The 21,044-nt window shown below is 44.6% G+C and overlaps 1 protein-coding gene across 1 annotated transcript in view; it reads right to left on the minus strand.

Annotated features, from left to right (window-relative positions):
• Positions 1–21,044, minus strand: part of grk6 (G protein-coupled receptor kinase 6) — a gene marked incomplete at its 3' end in the record, with an annotated part of 45,367 nt that overhangs the window by 4,198 nt on the left and 20,125 nt on the right. The window contains exons 8-16 of the mRNA XM_080749016.1: positions 13,805–13,945; positions 12,954–13,144; positions 12,083–12,120; positions 8,388–8,477; positions 7,672–7,799; positions 6,934–7,020; positions 4,703–4,840; positions 3,695–3,832; positions 1,709–1,843 (exon numbers count right to left, since the gene is read on the minus strand). Coding sequence (XP_080605142.1) covers positions 1,709–1,843; positions 3,695–3,832; positions 4,703–4,840; positions 6,934–7,020; positions 7,672–7,799; positions 8,388–8,477; positions 12,083–12,120; positions 12,954–13,144; positions 13,805–13,945 — 1,086 coding nt within the window. The remainder of the gene's footprint in view (positions 1–1,708; positions 1,844–3,694; positions 3,833–4,702; positions 4,841–6,933; positions 7,021–7,671; positions 7,800–8,387; positions 8,478–12,082; positions 12,121–12,953; positions 13,145–13,804; positions 13,946–21,044) is intronic.

Consider the following 21,044-nt stretch of genomic DNA (forward strand, 5'->3'; position numbering starts at 1 on the left):
GTGTGGGACATACCAGACCCTGTTGTCATCACGAACAAGTTGCTCTTGTGGAACTTCAACAGCATAACCTTTGTCGAGTAGGCCTTTCATGAAGTCTTTGTAGTCCTCAAGAAACACTTCGTTCTTTCTCAGCTTGTTCTTCAAGCTAGCAGCTCGCTGTTCAACCAGTTTTTTTCATCTGCCTCTTTTTCTTCTGTAGGCAGAAGATTTCTTATCTGCTCATTGAAATCTTGAAAGTCGGCAACATAAGTGTTGATCTCATAGTTCATCAACCCTTGCACTGCCTCTAGATTGGCAGCGTCACTCATCAGACTTTCAACTTCATGTATTTTAGCAGTTATCTGGCTTAATTTTCCTCTCCTGGCTCCAATGAGCCTATGCAGTTTATCCTCCAAAGCCCTCTCAGTAGGCTTACTCATTCTTTTAGATTCCATTTCTACAGTGTTACTTTTCTCATCTTCAGCCATCATGTCACAAAAACAGAGCGTAAATTCTATGTAAGGCAATAAAAAGTATCTTCTTTAACACTTCTCTCTTACAGACCAGATGCATATAACTTCTGAACACGCAGAGTCTTCAATGGCTTTTAGTAGCAAACAGAGAAAAATAGTCACTGAGTAGCTTGAATCAATTCACCTCTGGGGCTGAAGTGGCTTCAACAGGTTTTTTTTTTTTTTACCTTCTTTAAAGTTGTTGATTTTCCTCCAAGAAAGTCTTCATCGAGTTGTGTAGAATAATTCTTCCAAAAGATATCCAGAAACTGGTTGGTAATTTCCTTAGAATCCAAAAGATCTTCCTTTCTTCCAAAGGTGAGCTATTTCTTTTACTAAATGTAATGTCTAAAGTTTCCAAAAATCTTGAGCACAAAAATAATGACGCACGTTGTAAACGTAGACTCTTTACTGAAATAAAGGCAAAAAAAGTAGTACAGTTTACATGTGTCTCATGGACACGTGGACGTGGTAAAAGAAATATGTGCTCTCCTCTCTCTTAGCTTCACTGTTCTGACCAAAAACTTAACAGAGAAAAGAACATACACCAAACACATCAATAAAGGAGCACCAATCACAAGCACTCACTTAAAGACAGGCCAATCCACACAGAACAATCATTACTGTACACTGCTGCACATAATCATTGAGAAATTACACACTGCTGCATAATATTGGCCACTATCAACTTCAAAGAAAAGTCAGGTCAAAGTGACTCAGATCAAGGGCAAGTAAGGTCATCATGACATTATCCCATTAAGGCTCTTACACTAACCCTAACCTCAGTAAAACTATGCCTAAACCTAACCCTAACCTCGGTAAAACTATGCCTAAACCTAACCCTAACCTCAGTAAAACTATGCCTAAACCTAACCCTAACCTCAGTAAAACTATGCCTAAACCAGTAAAACTATGCCTAAACCTAACCCTAACCTCAGTAAAACTATGCCTAAACCAGTAAAACTATGCCTAAACCTAACCCTAACCTCAGTAAAACTATGCCTAAACCTAACCCGCTGATTAAACGAAACCAGCGGCTCCGCCCGGAGCTGTGGCGTGATTCCAAATTGCGTATCACTGACGATATAATACTGTACATCTGTCTTTCAGGAAGTATTCATTTAAACAATAACATGCACATGTGCATGCACACACACACACACACACACACACACACACACACACACACACACACACACACACACACACACACACACCTGGACTCCGAACAGTCTCTGCAGTAAAGTGCGTTTGGGAGGGGGGAGCGGCTGATGCCTCCAGTCAAGGTCAGAGGTCAACGAGCCATCCTGCTGAAAAATATTTAAATCGGAGAAAACCTCTGTGTCGATCATCTGGAGAGAGAGAGAGAGAGAGAGAGAGAGAGAGAGAGAGAGAGAGAGAGAGAGAGAGATTAACACAATATAAGAGAGATCATTTGAGACGTTCACTTGTGTATATTAACACTTGGGATGCCATTATTGTTGTAATTATTTACAATTTAGGCATTTAGCAGACAGTGGCGTCAGTTCAGAAAAAGCTAAGGTATGGCAACATGACTGGTGTCTTGCACGCACGCCTTCGCGCGCGTGCAAGACACCAGTCATGTTGCCATACCTTAGCAACAGGCATGATACATTTATTTTAAGAAGTACATTTTATTTTTTCTCCCGTTTCTACGGTTCCTTGGGCTGGATATGGCAGCCTGGAATGGTTGTTCAAGTGCTACTAAACTTGGCATGTTAGTAAACATGACACAATTAACAATAATGCATTGTTTGCACCTGTGCAGCTAACCTGCGGAACCTGGGAATATACCATTTTGTCAAGATGGGGAGAATACAAGTGTGGAGAATATAATTATACCTTGTTAAAATGACCATTTTGATACATTTTGTATTTGTAGTTATTTTACTGTAATTTAACAACATAATAACCAGCATAGATAGACAAGGAGACATTCATGGATTTATATTTAAAAGTAACTTTTATTCTCCCCCCTGGACCCAGGATATGGCAGCTGCATACCCCTGCCATATCCAATTGACGCCTCTGTTAGCAGACAATTTTAATCCGAAGCGACTTACAATAAGTAATTATTTGGCAACACAGAGTGGCGCTTTATTTTGAAAAGCCCCGGAAGCCACAATGGTGTCCATGTTGTGGAAATTTGCGGCCTTGTAAAGGTGGTCAGAATGTTTATTTTCACACGGAAATGAACATTTCTAACCGCTGATAAAGATGATGATAAAGAAATCATCAGCTTATTGTGTCTAAAAAGACGTATTTAGACACATGCACGCATACCCCCAACCCACTGAAATCAAGATCGCTAAAATGGCTAAAACGATAGAAAGCAGTAAATGAAAACATTTTAACACTCAAAAAACTAAGTTGTCCTTTAAAAGAAAATGTGTCAGTGGTGGAAAAAGTACTAAAATGTTTTACTTGAGTAAAAGTATGAATACTGTGATGTAGAAATACTAGGGTGCCCTCACACCAAAATACCTATGAGAGTGGAATCCGCCAATGCATTTCAATGAGAGTGGAGCGTTTTTTGCAGAAATCCTATACTGGCATGAAACTGCTCCATTCTCATTGAAATGCATTGCCGGATTCCACTCTAGGTATTTGGGCGTGAGGGCACCCTTACAAGTAAAGGTCCGGAATTCAAAATGTACTTGGGTAAAAGTATGAAAGTATTGGCATCAAAATATACTTGCACAAAAAGTACAAAAGTACAATTCCGAAACGTTTGAAAATAGCAGATCTACAAGCTCACAACGCGATGCGACGCGTTGTGAGCTTGTAGATTGGCTATTTTCAAATAGCCTAGGTATAAAAAAGTCGTTAGTGTATGTTCTATAATATTATAATTTACATCTGCAAAGTACTAGTAACTAAAATGTTCAAATAAATGTAGTGGAGTAAAAGTACAACATTTGGATCCGACATGTAGTGGAAAAGTATTGGAAACTGGAAATACTCAAGTAAAGTACAAATAACTCAAAATTGTACTTAAGTGCAGTAATTAAGTAAATGTACTTAGTTACTTTACACCACTGGGGTGTGTGTGAGCCTGCCTGCACGCATGTGTGCATGTGTGTGTGTGTGTGTGTGTGTGTGTGTGTGTGTGTGTGTGTGTGTGTGTGTGTGTGTGTGTGTGTGTGTGTGTGTGTGTGTGTGTGTGTGTGTGCGTGCGCTACCTCGTTCTGCCAGGGAATAGACACGCAGCCCGTGTTGAACTTGACGTAGAACGTCTGGTCCTTGGCCTCCAGCTCCACCCCCTTGACCGTGGAGAACTGCTCAATGTCCAGCACGTCCTTACAGTAGATGGACTGAGACTGACACGCACACGCACACACGCACGCACATACGCACGCAAGCGCACACACACACACACACACACACACACACAGACAAAGACAAGAAATAAATAACGTCACTGTCGGGCAGAAACCTTGTATCTCCAAGTTTCAAATTTGTTAGTTTTTTCGCAAAGCAAAGCCTGCTTCATCATACAAGGCCATCGCACCGAACTAGTGAAAACAGCAGATCTACAAGCACACAATGAGGCGTTGTGTGCTTGTAGATCGGCTGTTTTCACTAGTTTAAATAATTTTTAAGATGATAAATGCAAAACAAACGGTTTTGGGCATACAGGGTTTCCAACCGACAACGACGATAAGTAAATACAGAAGAAGAAGAAGAATTACCTACGTCATCCCACGAGGGAAATTCAGTTTTTCAGCTTAACCCAGCTGAACCCTGTGCTGCCCACAAGGAGCACGAGGGGAGGGGAGAAGTGATAGCTGGAGCAGGGAATCGTACCTGCGACCGCTGGGACCTCCGGAGTCCTAAGTATGGACACTAACCACTCAGCTATCACTGCTATATAAACAGACACTGTCGGGCAAAAACCTCCTATCTCCAAGCTTCAAATTCTTAGTAAAGCCCTGCTTCGTCATACAAGCCCGTCTCGCAAAACTAGCGAAAATAGCCAATCTAGAGGCGTTGCGTGCTTGTAGATTGGCTATTTTCACTCATTTTGAAAATGCTTCACTGTATCGTGGAATAAACAATTTAAAAGTGTGTGTGTGTGTGTGTGTGTGTGTGTGTGTGTGTGTGTGTGTGTGTGTGTGTGTGCGTGCGTGCGTGCGTGCGTGCGTGCGTGCGTGCGTGCGTGCGTGCGTGCGTGCGTGCGCGTATCTCACATCAGGTACAAACGGTGGCTGCATGATTCCAGCTTCCAGCCGTTTAAAGTTGATGGGGCGGAAGATGTCGTGAGCTTTGACCTCTGAAGCCCCGCCCCCTAGACAGCCCAGCCTATCAGCGGGGTCCTTGGCCATCAGCTGGAAGGGTGGAGAAATACCGACGGAATGATGAGCATGACAGACAGACAGACAGACAGATAGAACGACAGATCGCCATGCAACTAAGTAAGTAAGTATAAAATAAATAAAACTCTAATCCGGTGGTGAGATAGATTAGACGTTTGCCCGGGACCAAACTAGTGAAAACCGACGATCTACAAGGGCACAACGTGTCGCTTTGCACAGCGTCGTGAGCTTACAGATCGGCTATTTTCACTACTTCTTAAACATCTGTTTTCTAATTCATGGAATTTCTTGATTTTTTTTTCTTTTATTTATTAATTTGTTTTTTTTGGGAATGTTTTTTGAAGATGTTTTGAAATAATAATAAATAAAAACAAAAATGAAGGGACCCACACAAATGTGTCCGTGACCCACTAAAGCCTCAATCAGAGTCCAGGGTGAAGAGCTATTCACTTCACCGCAGTGTATAGTTTTCTAGCCATCACCTAAAAATGCATAACAAAGCCTAGGTGATAGCTAGGAAACTACAACGCGGTGAAGTGAATAGCTCTTCACCCTGGACTCTGATAGAGGCTTAATAGTCCAGTCATTATATGAAAAAAAACTAAAACAAATTGCAATAGTAGCAAACTCAACTGATTCTGTATCCTCATTATGTCCTTAGTGAGGGAAAAAAAGTCCCAAGGAATCCCATCAGAGGAAAGTTTTGAAAACAAATGCTTGCAATGGATTCAGAATAATTAAAAACCCCTAGTTTGACCCCTCACATCACACTTAAAGCAGATTTTTTGGGAGTCATATTTTCCGTTATAGTGTAGTGTATAGTAAGTGAAGGTAGGTAGGTCGTTTTCAAAACTTTCCCCTGATGGGATTCCTTGGGACTTTTTTTCTCTCACTAAGGACATATTGAGGATACAAAATCAGTTGAGTTTGCTACTATTGTAATTTGTTTTAGGTTTAGCCTAATTTTGGCCTAAAATTACTGGACTATAATGGGTTCAGACCCAGTGTTTGTGAAACAGTGCTCTGACCCTAACACCTTAAAACAACAATTGTTCTTTTGAGCAGTGGTTCTCAACCTTTTCAGGCCGCGACCCCCATAATAATCATATTTTAACTGGGGACCCCCCAACCCACCACGAGCCCTAAGAGTTGACGCATTTAATTTTGTATCCACCTGTTTCCGCCAGAATTTACTGTAGCATTATTTGCGGGACACTTCCGGTTAACAGCAGACATACAAGCTCACGTCGCGTCGCAGATGCAACCGTTGTGAGCTTGTAGATCACACTCGGCTGCGGCGCCGGAAGCTGCCTGCACCTTCTGCGCAATGCATGATGGGACTTTGGAAAGTTGTGGATAGCCTCGGAAACCCAGGCTTATTAAAGCCTAGGCAAAACCCCCCCTCTAACTGTGCTGGTTCATGACATTTTAATTGTACATAAAATAAATGTAGTCGTTCAGATATCTTATTTTACATCAGTATTGTTCATGTAAACTGCTTTGTTTAGGCTTATCCATTATAATTATAAAATCGCTATGATTTATCACTGGTTTTCCACCGCGGATCACTTCCTCATTTACTCAAAGCGGACAGCTGCAGGAGTCATGTCCCCCTCCGTGTCATTTCGAGACGCCGGAGGACCCGGTGAGATCTGCCGGGCCGCATAGAATGTCCACGTTAGGTTAGACTACATTTTGTAAACAATGTTTCACATTAGGTTCATCATCTGGCGACCCCCCAAAATAATTCGGGGACCCCCCTGGGGGTCCCGACCCACAGGTTGAGGACCTGGAAAATTGTTCTCACAATGTCTATTATTTTGTCACAGGCCACTATGTACTTAAATATATTTTATTGGCAATACCTTTGTACTTTAACTCAAGTCGATTTTGAAAACTATTTCTAAATTGTGGTATTGGTACTCTTACTTAAATATAAAATGTGAGTACCACCACTGCACACGCGCACATGCACACGCGCACATGCACACGTATACACACACACACACACACACACACACACACACACACACACACACACACACACACACACACACACACACACACACACACACACACACACACACACACACACAGAAACTCACCATCTTGCAGAGGCTCTTTGCGTCCTCAGAGAACTTGTCACTGTATGTCAGTGTGTCCTCACTGTTTGTCACCAGTCTCTCCACCTCCTACAATGAATACAATATAGGCATTAATGCTCGTAGCTTGTAGGTATACAACATGGCTAAAGTGTTAAAGCTATACTATGGAAGTTGCTCAACTACTGGTCAGTAGCTGTTTTGCTTTTTTCGGCCGTTTTTCGCCCGGGGTCACCGCGGACTACCGGAGCTGGGCCGTGGACCACCGCGACCGCCTCCACCTCGCCGATACGCATCCGTAGAGGGGTCTCACGTCCCTCTGTGACCTGGCGTTGGGGAGTAACAGGCTAGACTCCTACACCAGAGTAAACACTGTTGCTGAGGCAAACTACTTCCTGAAGAGACGGCAAGACGCGCTGTGATTGGCCGGTAGTATATGATCCGCACTGTGATTGGCCAACGTATATACAACATATACGGAAAGATGCAGATGACGTAATTTTGCCGCGAAATCCGGTTCCCGGCCAGGATCATAGAAAACATATTTACAGAAGGCTTTAGGGGCTGAAATTCACGGAGTGGGTCTTCTAAAACGTTAGCGATTTAATAGTTAGATCAAATGTAAGATTTGTTTAATTGAAAAAGTTACAGATAGCTTTAAGTACAAAAGTAAAAAAAAAAACACTGGCGATTAGACGATTATGTATTTATTCATTGTGACAGGTCATGTCCTGCGATCACCTCTCTCTTAATCTTCTTCTTCCTCTGTTGAAAGGGAGAGGCTCCCTGGATCATCTCATACAGGAGGACCCCCAGGGCCCACCAGTCTGGACTGAAGGTGTAGCGTTCATTCTGGATCACCTCCGGAGCTGCAGAAGAAGAAGAACAACACATTAAGCCAGGGGTCTTCAACAGGGGGTCCGGGAGCCCTGGGGGTCATCAGAGTTACTACAGGGGGTCCTCCAAATCTTTGAGTAATAGAAACCTTTTTTCTTCTTTTTTTATATTAACCACTTGAACCCTAGTGTCCTTATTCTGAGAACTTTAGCCAAAAATAGCAGATCTACAAGCTCACAACGCTCGCGCTGCGAGGCGTTGTGAGCTTGTAGATCGGCTATTTTTGGCAAAGACCTTTGGTGTAGAGGGGAAAAAGAGACTAAGTACAGAGTGAAAGGTCAAGTTAATTAAGTATTGACGTTTCAAGTGGTTAATTCTGAAAACAAAATTAACATGAACCCAAAATACACTGATGATCGATCGCGCTGTCAAACAATGAAACTATGGAATCTATGAAAAAGGTTGTGGGGGTCCCTGCTTCATCTCTCTCTCTCAACTAAGGGGTCCTTGGCCTGAAAACGTTGAAGACCCCTGCATTAAGCCATTAAAACCTGAAACACACCGACTTGGGAAGCCGGCAACGGTTTGGACCAGTCTCACACACAGACAGAGAGACACACCCATGTATCCTACGGTTCCAACTCGTCCTTTGATGCTCTCCCCTTCAGGAATACTGACTGCCAGGCCCAGGTCTGATATCCTGATGTGACCTGTACACACACACACACACACACACACACACACACACACACACACACACACACACACACACACACACACACACACACACACACACACTGTAACTAAGTTTTTGCTGTAACTTGCTGGTAACTGAGTTACATTCATATTTCTGTAACTCGTCAAGTAACTGAGATACTTTTTTGGGACATTTTTTTGGCTCAAGTTACAAGTTACAAGAAGTTACAAGCAAAGTTATAATTTTACATTTACAGTACGTTTTGTTAAGATTGACAATCAAATGTCCTCAACAGATCATAATTTTCTTATTTTTTTAACTTTATATTAGGAACACAGATTTCTACTAAAGAAAATGTCAACCGTTTTGAAATAAAACATGAAATTCAGTTGAGAGGCATATTTCTGCTGGCATGTGACTTCTTTGGTAGGATATAATATTTTGTTTCATGTACACCAATTGTACATTCTCAATTTAACGCTGAAAAAAAAAGTAACTCAAGTTACTCACGTTACTTTTTCTATGTAACTTGAAAGTTACATTTCTCCAGGGGTATAACTTTAACTTGATCAAGTTACTGCCATGGTGAGTTACTTGTAACTGTACAAGTTACGCTTTCAAAGCAACTTCCCCAACACTGGTTAATCGCGAGTCGACGTGTTGAGGCCAAAAATCGATCGATCGATTTTTTCAAAATTAAAAAAAATATATATACGCTTTTTCTTTCTTTTTTTGCTGCACAGTTGAGATGAAAGGGCTCGTCCCAAAACATGGTCCCACCGGCCCGGGGATCAAATCCATCAAGTACTCCTAAACATAAAAAACTGGGGGTGAGTTTGGGGCCATCGTTCTCTCTCTCTCTCGTCACACTGTCAATGTTTGGTGACTGACAGGGCACAGCATAGACATAGAAAGGTAGACGCCTCCTTCGACTCTGATGCATGTGCATCGAGGGACTAAGGGAACACGTGTGCATTGCTTCCACGTGCGTCACACATCAAGGAAGGTTAGGCAGGAACAGACAACACCCGGAAGTTGGCACACCATGGGACGCCGCCATGACACTTTTGGGTGGCGGAAGTGACAAAGTGCTCATAGACGCTAATGTTATCCCGCCACCCATGGAGCCTAGATGACGTCACCCTGTAGACAATAGGGCTTCCGGTGTGTTCCACAATTCCTAGCGGAAGTGCTGCGTTTAACGGACGTTACGTCATGCGATGCGGGTCTGTTTACATTCCCCAGCGAAAAAACTAAAATAGATTGTAGCTCTTAACTCACTCTTAATAGGTGTAACATTGCTTGAATCAATGTTTTTGTTTGTATATTGTTTATTGCGAGCGTAACCGACGTAGCAGGAGACGTAGACCAGATTTTTTCGTGCAGGGAATACGTTTGCAGGAACACCGCACTGTGAAAAAAATACAGCTTCCGGGAAAATTCAGCCCCCCCTCCCAGAACGTCTTCTGCCTTCTATTGTCACCAGGCTTTTCTCTTCGCAGATGAGTAAGCCTGGCTACGCGAGGCTAAGATGACGTTGGTGACTGTTCTTGCTGAGACCTTCTTTGTCACACATAGGGAAGTTGCTAGGCCAATCAGAGGTAGGTGGGGGCGGGTCTTTACGTACGCAGCCTGTAAGAACAGCTGAGCCGCGCAACATCGGAACTGGCTCTGTTGAATTGAATTGTAGTCCTTGGATAAGTCCCGGAAAAGTCACGCTGTGATTGGCCAGTAGTCACTTTGACTGACAGCGTTCCCTTAGTTTTTCCAGGATGTCCGGACTACAACTGTTGCATGTCGCTCCAATGAACTGCAGAGGCGAACAAGGCATCTAGCTCTTTATATCTGTGGGGCACAGTGTATTCTTGTTGGAGAATTGCCATCAGCTCACGGAAGCCTTTCCCCTCGACAACAACTAATATATATATATATTTTTTTTCTTTAGTTTTGGGGCTTTTATTGGATAGGACAGTAGACTGACAGGAAATGGGGGGAGAGGCAGGGAGTGACATGCAGCAAAGGTCGTCCGGATCGGGAATCGAACCGACGATGCCGTCAGGCATCAAAGCCTACGGTATGTGGTATGCGCCTGGACCAGTAGGCCAGCCGGCGACCCAAGGCATGATATCTTTGTTTATCATCTTGGAGTTGGCTGTAAAATCAGTGATCTTTTCTGCCCGTGCATCACAGAGGTGAGGTTTTGTTTCACGGTGAAGTCTGCCACTCAGCTCTCTGACCAGGTGTCTCCAGGGGCGTCACACCAAATTCTGGGCCCTGGGTACAAGGATTCACTGCGGGCCCCCCATGAATGTTAACTATTGAAAAATAGCAGATATACAAGCTCTGCCGCGCTGAGAGCTTGTATATCTGCTATTTTTGAAAAATCGTGAAAATGTGTGCAAGAAACCTATGTCAAGGACCCCCAAGATGATATGTATTTGGCCACGGACCCCGATCTCAAAATATTTAGTTCCAGGGACCCCCAGAAGCAAAATTTGAGTTAGAAATGTTTGCTTAAAAAATACATATATTCAAAGATTTTCACACATTTTCACAACTTTTCAAAAATAGCAGATCTACAAGCTCGCAGCGCGGCACTCGGTGCCGCACTGTGAGCTTGTATATCTGCTATTTTTCTATAGATAAAGTTATTAAGGCCCCTCCACCTTGGGCCCTGGTAACTCAGTCCCACTTTCCTACCCCTTGTGACGCCCCTGGGTGTCTCGCATCAGTGTTGATTTCGTCGACTAAATCTATGACGAAAAATGTTTGTCGACTGTGTTTTTTTCACTGACGAAAACGAAATAAGAACTAAACAAAAACTAAGCTGTGGTGACTAAAACTAAGACTAAATATATTGACAATTTAGTCAACAAAATAAAAACTAGACTAAAACGTTAGGGAGGGACTAGTGCTGAAGAGAGTCATTTTATGTTTGGTGTTGTGTGCTGAACATAGCAGATCTACAAGCTCACAACGCGTCGCAGCAGCACACAACCATGTGTAAAATCTGTCATTACGATGCCATCAAGGCCTGCCAAAATACATTTCAGTTTACTAAATCTACTGTAGATTTAGTCGACTAAAATCTTATATTTAGTAGACTAAAATTAGACTAAAACTAAAACTTTTCAGGTGACTAAATTCTGACTAAAACTAAATTACATTTTATTCAAAAGACTATGACTAAAATTAAATAAAGATTTGCTGTCAAAACAACACTGGTTATCATCTTGGAGTTGGCTGTAAAATCAGTGATCTTCTCTGCCCATGCATCACAACGGCGAGGTTTCGTTTCACGGTGAAGTCTGCCACTCAGCTCTCTGACCGGGTGTCTCGCATCAATGTGATTTGACGTCACTGATGTCGATGACGAGTGATACACGCAGACTTTGTGTTGCTTCATCGTCAGTCTTGACAAAATCATCACACACATCGGCGCTGCCGTTTGATTTCCAAGGCAATGTGAGGTAAACAAAATCCAGCCAGCGTGCAACCCTATGGCGCGCGAAACGAGCAGACTGTGCAGGCATGCACCGACACAGACGCACGCACGCACGCATGCACGCACGCACGCACGCACACACACACACACACATTTTTGGTTAAAAAACTCACCATGGTCATCTAACAGAATGTTCTCTGGCTTCAAATCTCTGAGAGAGAGAGAGAGAGAGAGAGAGAGAGATTGATTGATTGTGATTACTTTGTGCAATGTGTGCAAATCTTTGGAAAAAAAAATCACACTCGTGTGAACTGAGTGGTGGAGGCTGCGTGTGTGTGTGTGTGTGTGTGTGTGTGTGTGTGTGTGTGTGTGTGTGCGTGCGTGTGTGTGTGTGTGTGTGCGTGCGTGCGCGTGTGCGTGTGCGTGCGTGCGTGTGTGTGTGTGTGTGTGTGAATGTGAGTGTTTGTGTGCCTGGCTTGAACAACAGCGCCCCTCCCTTAACATGTGTGGTCAGAAAAGGTATTGCAGGCTACATACAGACAGACAGACAGACAGACAGACAGACAGACATACCCACACACACGGCCACGTATAGGAGACGGTGTGACCACCGCTCAAAAAAGAAAAGAAAAAAAATATATATATATTTTTTTTTACAAGCAAACATTTCTAACCAAAATCTTTGCTTTCGGGGGTCCCTGGAACAAAATATTTTCAAATGGGGGGGTCCGTGTCTGTCAAACACATATAGGGCAGGGGTGGTTAAGCTGGGTAACGCATTATGTTGTGCTTTAACTATTGAAAAATAGCAGATATACAAGCTCATTCATTTTCACGACTTTTCAAAAATAGCAGATCTACAAGCTCGCAGCGCGGCACTCGGTGCCGCGCTGTGAGCTTGTATATCTGCTATTTTTCAATAGCTAAAGTATAAAATAATTAAGGCCCCCTCCACCTTGGGCCCTAGTAACTCAGTCCCACTTTCCTCCCCTTGTGACGCCCCTGTGTGTGTGTGTGCGTGTGTGTGTGTGCGTGTGTGTTTACCTGTAAACTATCCTTGCACCGTGCAGGTCTTGCAGCCCGCAGCAGATCTGGGCGCAGTAGAACACGGCTCTGGTCTCGGTGAAGCCGGCCTCTCCCATGTGGTAGATGTGGAACTTCAGGTCCCCTCCGTTCATCAGAGTCAGGACCAGACACAGGGCTTCCCTCGTCTCGTACGAATACGCCAGGCTCACCTGCAGCACACAAATGATCTTTATCATTGCCATCATTATTAACTAGGGGTGTAACGATACAGTAACTGAATCGAAACATCGATTTTAATTAGCAATGATTTACTATATCGTTTGCAAAAAGCAAAATATCGTACCGTTTTGGCTTTGTATCGTATCGTATCGTTTTAAAATGCGGTAATCGGTATCAAATCGTTTTGCGAAGCAAATAATTGATTGTATGGAAACTAAGTATTTGTGCCTTGTATTTGGCAATTTTAAGAGGGAAAGAGGGGTGAAAACAGCAGATCTACAAGCACAAAACGCCTTGCATTCACTAGTTTTGTGCGACAGTCTTGTATGATGAAGCAGGGCTTTGCTTTACCAAAAGACTTACACATTCGAAACGTGGAGATACGAGGTTTCTGCCTGACAGTGATGATATTTTAGTGATTATGTTGCGAGGAAAACGTTGAGATAATAGCCATTTTGGTTAGAACTGACTGAGAAAATAACTTTGTACTTCAAGTTTAAAATGTTTTTTCAAGTGTCCAAATAAATTCCAAATATTATCAAATTATCTCGCGGCACCCCTGGACTGCCGTCGCGGCACCCCAGGGTGCCCCGTCACCCCAGGGTGCCCCGTCACCCACTTTGAAAACCCCTGGTGCATGCAGTACTTACAACAAATAAACTGTTGACCTTCTCCAGTATGACTTTCTCATTCAGAGCCATGGATTCTCCTCTTCTCTTCTTGATTCTCTTCTTCTCCAGCTTCTTACACGCGTACATCTTCCCTGTGGCTCTGACCTGACACGCACACACCTGTAAACCCACACCCATGTCATCTTTTAAAGACCATTAATGGGATCAACTTTGACCCAAAAAGTTGGCCAAAATGTAGCCATATTTTCCCAAATATGGAGATGACTGAAGTCTGACATCGTAGATGTTTGATGTCAAAGACCACACGAGACTGACACAATATGTCCATATATGGGCATTCCCAGATATGGGCTTAATATTGATGACATCTGGGATCTGATGGGCATGAAAGGGACAAGGACCCCATCTTCATTATAATAACTGGTAACATCATAAACATAACATATGTTTTTTTGTTTTTCATTGAACAACGATGGACTATATATATATATATATATATATTAATCACATTTTATTTCAATTAAAACACATTTTGGTACGTGAGTGATCAGTACCCCTGAAACATGTCCAGTGAGAAAGGTTCTATGATGCAAAAACTAAGCGCGATTAAAAAGAAATATGCATTTTAATCGCGCTTAGTTTTTGCATACATTTTCTGTAATTAATTAATCAAAATTAATTAGTTAAAGTCCCAGCCCTAATAATAATAATAATAATAGTGCAGTGCCGGGTCTCGACCCGACCCGACGCGCGGTTTTCCCAAACCGGCGCGAAACGTTCGGAATCTCCTTATGCGGGGTTGATTGTTGACATCAGGCTGTTTCTGAGGAAATCGGCGAAAGCTCTGACTCATTGTGACATCACTTCATAAAAGGCTCTGACATCACGTACGCCACATGAGTCAACAAAAAATCTCTGTGAGTGTGTATGTATGTAGGTAATCCACGTATCTCGAGAACCGTTCGTCCCACGGGCACGCGCGTTCTCCATATGGGCATAAAATGAATGCCCCCATATGAGAACCGTTCGTCCCACGGGCACGCGCGTTCCGTCCCACGGGCACGCGCGTTCTCCATATATGGGCATAAAATGAATGCCCCCATATATGGGCATAAAATGGATAAAGGGACACAGACAGACAGATTCAGAGATCTCCGAGAACCGTTCGTCCCACGGGCACGCGCGTTCCGTCCCACGGGCACGCGCGTTCTCCATATATGGGCATAAAATGAATGCCCCCATATATGGCCACGGCACGGAGTGCAGTGCCGGGTCTCGACCCGACCCGACGCGCGGTTTTCCCAAACCGGCGCGAAACGTTCGGAATCTCCTTATGCGGGGTTGATTGTTGACATCAGGCTGTTTCTGAAGAAATCGGCGAAAGCTCTGACTCATTGTGACATCACTTCATAAAAGGCTCTGACATCACGTACGCCACATGAGTCAACAAAAAATCTCTGTGAGTGTGTATGTATGTAGGTAATCCACGTATCTCGAGAACCGTTCGTCCCACGGGCACGCGCGTTCTCCATATGGGCAAAAAAAGAATGCCCCCATATGAGAACCGTTCGTCCCACGGGCACGCGCGTTCCGTCCCACGGGCACGCGCGTTCTCCATATATGGGCATAAAATGAATGCCCCCATATATGGGCATAAAATGGATAAAGGGACACAGACAGACAGATTCAGAGATCTCCGAGAACCGTTCGTCCCACGGGCACGCGCGTTCCGTCCCACGGGCACGCGCGTTCTCCATATATGGGCATAAAATGAATGCCCCCATATATGGGCATAAAATGGATAAAGGGACACAGACAGACAGATTCAGAGATCTCCATATATGGGCGTGAAATGGACGCAAATAGACAGATATCTCCATATATGGGCATATATGGGCAGACGTACGCCACATGAGTCAACAAAAAATCTCTGTGAGTGTGTATGTATGTAGGTAATCCGCGTATCTCGAGAACCGTTCGTCCCACGGGCACGCGCGTTCTCCATATATGGGCATAAAATGAATGCCCCCATATGAGAACCGTTCGTCCCACGGGCACGCGCGTTCTCCATATATGGGCATAAAATGAATGCCCCCATATATGGGCATAAAATGGATAAAGGGACACAGACAGACAGATTCAGAGATCTCATACGGCATAAAGGGACACAGACAGACACACAGACAGACGGATACAGAGATCTCCATAAATGGGCATAAAATGGACGCAAATGGCATATATGGGCATAAAATTTACGCAGAATCACAAAGATCTCCATATACGGGCATAAAGGGACACAGACAGACAGATTCAGAGATCTCCATATATGGGCGTGAAATGGACGCAAATAGACAGATATCTCCATATATGGGCATATATGGGCATAACATGGACCCAGAACTATATCTGCAGTGATCTCCATATATGGACATAAAATGGACGCTGACAGACAGACAGATAACAGATATCTCCATATATGGGCATAAATGGACACAGGCAAACAGATGGTCAAAACGGGTCCTATGACAACAGGTATAATGGGGTTTGCATTAAAGGGCGGGGCATTCATTCCCTATTTACGTTGTTCCGAGTTGGCCAGGTCGCCGACTAGACGCTGGGCCGCCCGAAGGGCGGCCCAGCTTCTAGTAATAATAATAATCAAAGTCGTGTACACTGTAGGGAGCTACAATGGAAAAAACTATGGCTCGTGTACCAACCGGTGACTTTGTACACGACTTCGTACATTTCCCATAGATTCTATGGGACTTGAACACTTGCTCCTGCCCTTCGTGTACACGGTCTGTGCCGTCTATAGTTTCTCAATGGGGGGCAGCAGAGAGCCATATGTACACAGGCCCTAGGTGGTGTTCACGACCAGTAGTTTTACATGAACCCTCAGAGGGACACTGTGGGCTTATCAAGTGGTCCGTGGTGGTTCTCAAAGTGAGGTCGGGGGACCCTCAGAGGGACACTGTGGGCTTATCAAGTGGTCCATGGTCGGTTCTCAAAGTGAGGTCGGGGGACCCTCAGAGGGACACTGTGGGCTTATCAAGTGGTCCGTGGTCGGTTCTCAAAGTGAGGTCGGGGGACCCTCAGGGGGACACTGTGGGCTTATCAAGTGGTCCGTGGTCGGTTCTCAAAGTGAGGTCGGGGGACCCTCAGAGGGACACTGTGGGCTTATCAAGTGGTCCGTGGTGGTTCTCAAAGTGAGGTCGGGGGACCCTCAGAGGGACACTGTGGGTTTATCAAGTGGTCCATGGTCGGTTCTCAAAGTGAGGTCGGGGGACCCTCAGAGGGACACTGTGGGCTTATCAAGTGGTCCGTGGTGGTTCTCAAAGTGAGGTCGGGGGACCCTCAGAGGGACACTGTGGGCTTATCAAGTGGTCCGTGGTCGGTTCTCAAAGTGAGGTCGGGGGACCCTCAGAGGGACACTGTGGGCTTATCAAGTGGTCCATGGTCGGTTCTCAAAGTGAGGTCGGGGGACCCTCAGAGGGACACTGTGGGCTTATCAAGTGGTCCGTGGTGGTTCTCAAAGTGAGGTCGGGGGACCCTCAGAGGGACACTGTGGGCTTATCAAGTGGTCCATGGTCGGTTCTCAAAGTGAGGTCGGGGGACCCTCAGAGGGACACTGTGGGCTTATCAAGTGGTCCATGGTCGGTTCTCAAAGTGAGGTCGGGGGACCCTCAGAGGGACACTGTGGGCTTATCAAGTGGACCACTTGATAAGCCCACAGTGTGAACAGTGTGTAAAACTACTGGTGAAAAACTACTGGTGACTTTGTACACGCCTGTGTACATTTCCCATAGATTCTATGGGACTTGCTCCTGCCCTTCGTGCACACGGTTTGTGCCGTGTCCCCTCAGAGGGACACTGTGGGCCCCCCGACCTCACTTTGAGAACCGGCCATGGACCACTTGATAAGCCCACAGTGTCCCTCTGAGGGTCCCCCGACCTCACTTTGAGAACCGACCATGGACCACTTGATAAGCCCAAAGTGTCCCTCTGAGGGTCCCCGACCTCACTTTGAGAACCGACCATGGACCACTTGATAAGCCCAAAGTGTCCCTCTGAGGGTCCCCGACCTCACTTTGAGAACCGACCATGGACCACTTGATAAGCCCACAGTGTCCCTCTGAGGGTCCCCCGACCTCACTTTGAGAACCGACCATGGACCACTTGATAAGCCCACAGTGTCCCTCTGAGGGTCCCCCGACCTCACTTTGAGAACCGACCATGGACCACTTGATAAGCCCACAGTGTCCCTCTGAGGGTTCATGTAAAACTACTGGTGACTTTGTACACGCCTGTGTACATTTCCCATAGATTCTATGGGACTTGCTCCTGCCCTTCGTGCACACGGTTTGTGCCGTGTCCCCTCAGAGGGACACTGTGGGCCCCCCGACCTCACTTTGAGAACCGGCCATGGACCACTTGATAAGCCCACAGTGTCCCTCTGAGGGTTCATGTAAAACTTAAAACTATTGCCCGTGTACACAGTGGTTAATCGCATGTGCAAGGATCTACAGAGCTGGCTGGAGCATGGAGCAGCCTGGTGGTGTCTGGTGCAGTCCTGTCTACCCTGGTCTGGCCTATTCAAGCCAGATCTGGACAGTAATGGCCTGGTGGAGTCATCTAACTACCCCCTTTCCCCGGTCTATACTCCTACTCGGCAGGACTGGGCTGGATTTAGGTTTGCTGGACTCTATTGGGCTCTGGTAGGCTGTAGTGGGCTCTGGTGGGCCGTGTTGTGCTGTGCTGGGCTCTGTTGGGCTACACAAGGCAGTACAGTACTAAAGCCTAGACATGTTCATGTAAAACTATTGGCCGTGTACACAAAGTCATGTAAAACTATTGCCCGTGTACACAGTGGCTTTTTCCTTGACCTTTCGAGTTAGGAGTGTCGTAGAGACACGAGACCGGGTTTGTTGGATTCAGCGTCAAAAAGTAAGTCAGAATAAGTGTCTTTTATCCGAAAGAATGTGTAATCGTGTTGGTGGCGTGCAAATTTCGTGTCTTTTTCGCAATCATAAAGGGTTAAAATTGTCGGAGAGACACGAAACCCATTCCATCGGATCAGGCATCCTTCAAATATGAAAGTGTTTCCTGCGTAAAACAAACGGATTTTTTTAGATTTTTTTATTGATTTTAAGGACAAAAATCCGGGTTTCGGTGTCTTTTTCGCAATCGTAAAGGGTTCAAAGTGTCGTAGAGACACGAGACCGGGTTTGTTGGATTCAGCGTCAAAAAGTAAGTCAGAATAAGTGTCTTTTATCCGAAAGAATGTGTAATCGTGTTGGTGGCGTGCAAATTTCGTGTCTTTTTCGCAATCATAAAGGGTTAAAATTGTCGGAGAGACACGAAACCCATTCCATCGGATCAGGCATCCTTCAAATATGAAAGTGTTTCCTGCGTAAAACAAACGGATTTTTTTAGATTTTTTTATTGATTTTAAGGACAAAAATCCGGGTTTCGGTGTCTTTTTCGCAATCGTAAAGGGTTCAAAGTGTCGGAGAGACACGAAACCCATTCCATCAGATCGGGCATGCTTCAAATATGAAACGTGTGTCCTGCCTGAAACAAAACATATTTTTTTGATTTTTTTATTCATTTTAAGGACAAAGGGCCTGTTTTGACGCCTAAAACGACCCTTTTCCTTGACCTTTCGAGTTAGGAGTGCCGTGTACACAGGATCTACAGAGCTGGCTGGAGCATGGAGCAGCCTGGTGGAGTCTGGTGCAGTCCTGTCTACCCTGGTCTGCCATTACAGTCACTGTAATGGCCTGGTGGAGTCATCTAACTTCCCCCCTTCCCTGGTCTATACTCCTATTGGGCAGGACTGGGCTGGACTTAGGTTTGCTGGAGTCTATTGGGCTCTGGTATAGGCTGTATTGGGCTCTGGTGGGCCGTGTTGTGCTGTGATGGGCTCTGTTGGGCTACACGAGACAGTACAGTACTAAAGCCTGAACATGTTCATGTAAAACTATTGGCTGTGTACACAAAGTCATGTAAAACTATTGCCCGTATACACAGGGGTTAATTATTATAATTGAATTTAAGGACACAACTGTTCAAGTGTGGAGAGCTACAGAGCTGGCGAGAGCCTAGTGCAGTGTTCCAGACGGATCCAGCCTCATATACTCCCCTTATAAGTCAGTGGTTCAACTATGGGACCCCTAGAGGGGTCTCCATACTCCCCTTATAAGTCAGTGGTTCAACTATGGGACCCCTAGAGGGGTCTCCAAATGATCTTGGGTGGTCCCAAATGTTTAGCTTAATGTGAAACATTGTTTTTCCACTCAACAGTGTACAGAGGCTATCTGCACATTTCTAAAGAGACAATTTAAGGACTTTTTAATACTTTTAAAATGATAAATTAAATATTAGGGGCAGAAATTGTGAAAATATCAGATCTACATGCTCACGCCGCCCTGCGTTGTGAGGTGTTGTGAGCATGTAGATCTGCTATTTTCACAAGGCCGTGTTTTACAAAATGTAACGCCTCAACTCTTTGTCCAAACAGTGAGGCATTGTGAGCTTGAAGATTAGCTATTTTCGCCATCTGTTGGAACCAAGTCAAATAAATGCAAGGCCTACAATTCTCTGTCTGTCTGTCTGTCTGTCTGTCTGTCTGTCTGTCTGTCTGTCTATCTATCTGGCAATATCCTCAGGGTGTCCAGTCAAAACACCACAAAACTGACATTCAAGGAGTAGTTCACCCCCAAAATGACTTATTTTTTCAATGTATTACTCACGCCATGGAGACTTGAGTTCAATAGAAAGAAAGTCACTTTGGGGGTGAACTACTCCTTTAATGAAATGTTTTTCTTCTCTTCACCCACACCAAATGATCACCACTCTGTTTTGTTACACACGTGTGGTTCTAAAGATGAAAGAAAAATGCAGGGCATTCACAATCCGGCTAATTAAACAACAAACAAATTGGAATTATGAGAAATATGTTAGTCGCACGCATACTGTACCAACAAAACACAGTAAGTCCAAATGGAAAACAAATACACTTGCACTGATCTGAAACATATTCTCTCCCAGTGAACTTGACTGACCAGTGAACAAAGACAGACTGGTGCCACTCATCAAGCAGAAGCCACTGATCAAAAGAAGGCACTAATTGACCACACCTGGCTTGGTGGCCTGAGTGGTGTAGTATAGTGTGTTGACAGCAAGGCTTATGCAGGCCAACCTAACTCTGTCCCTGGCATGTGCGAGGTGCTTGTAGATCTGTGAGGTGCTTGTAGAT

Source organism: Nannobrachium achirus (assembly GCF_963921795.1).
Source record: "Nannobrachium achirus genome assembly, chromosome: 19".
NCBI lineage: Eukaryota > Metazoa > Chordata > Actinopteri > Myctophiformes > Myctophidae > Nannobrachium > Nannobrachium achirus.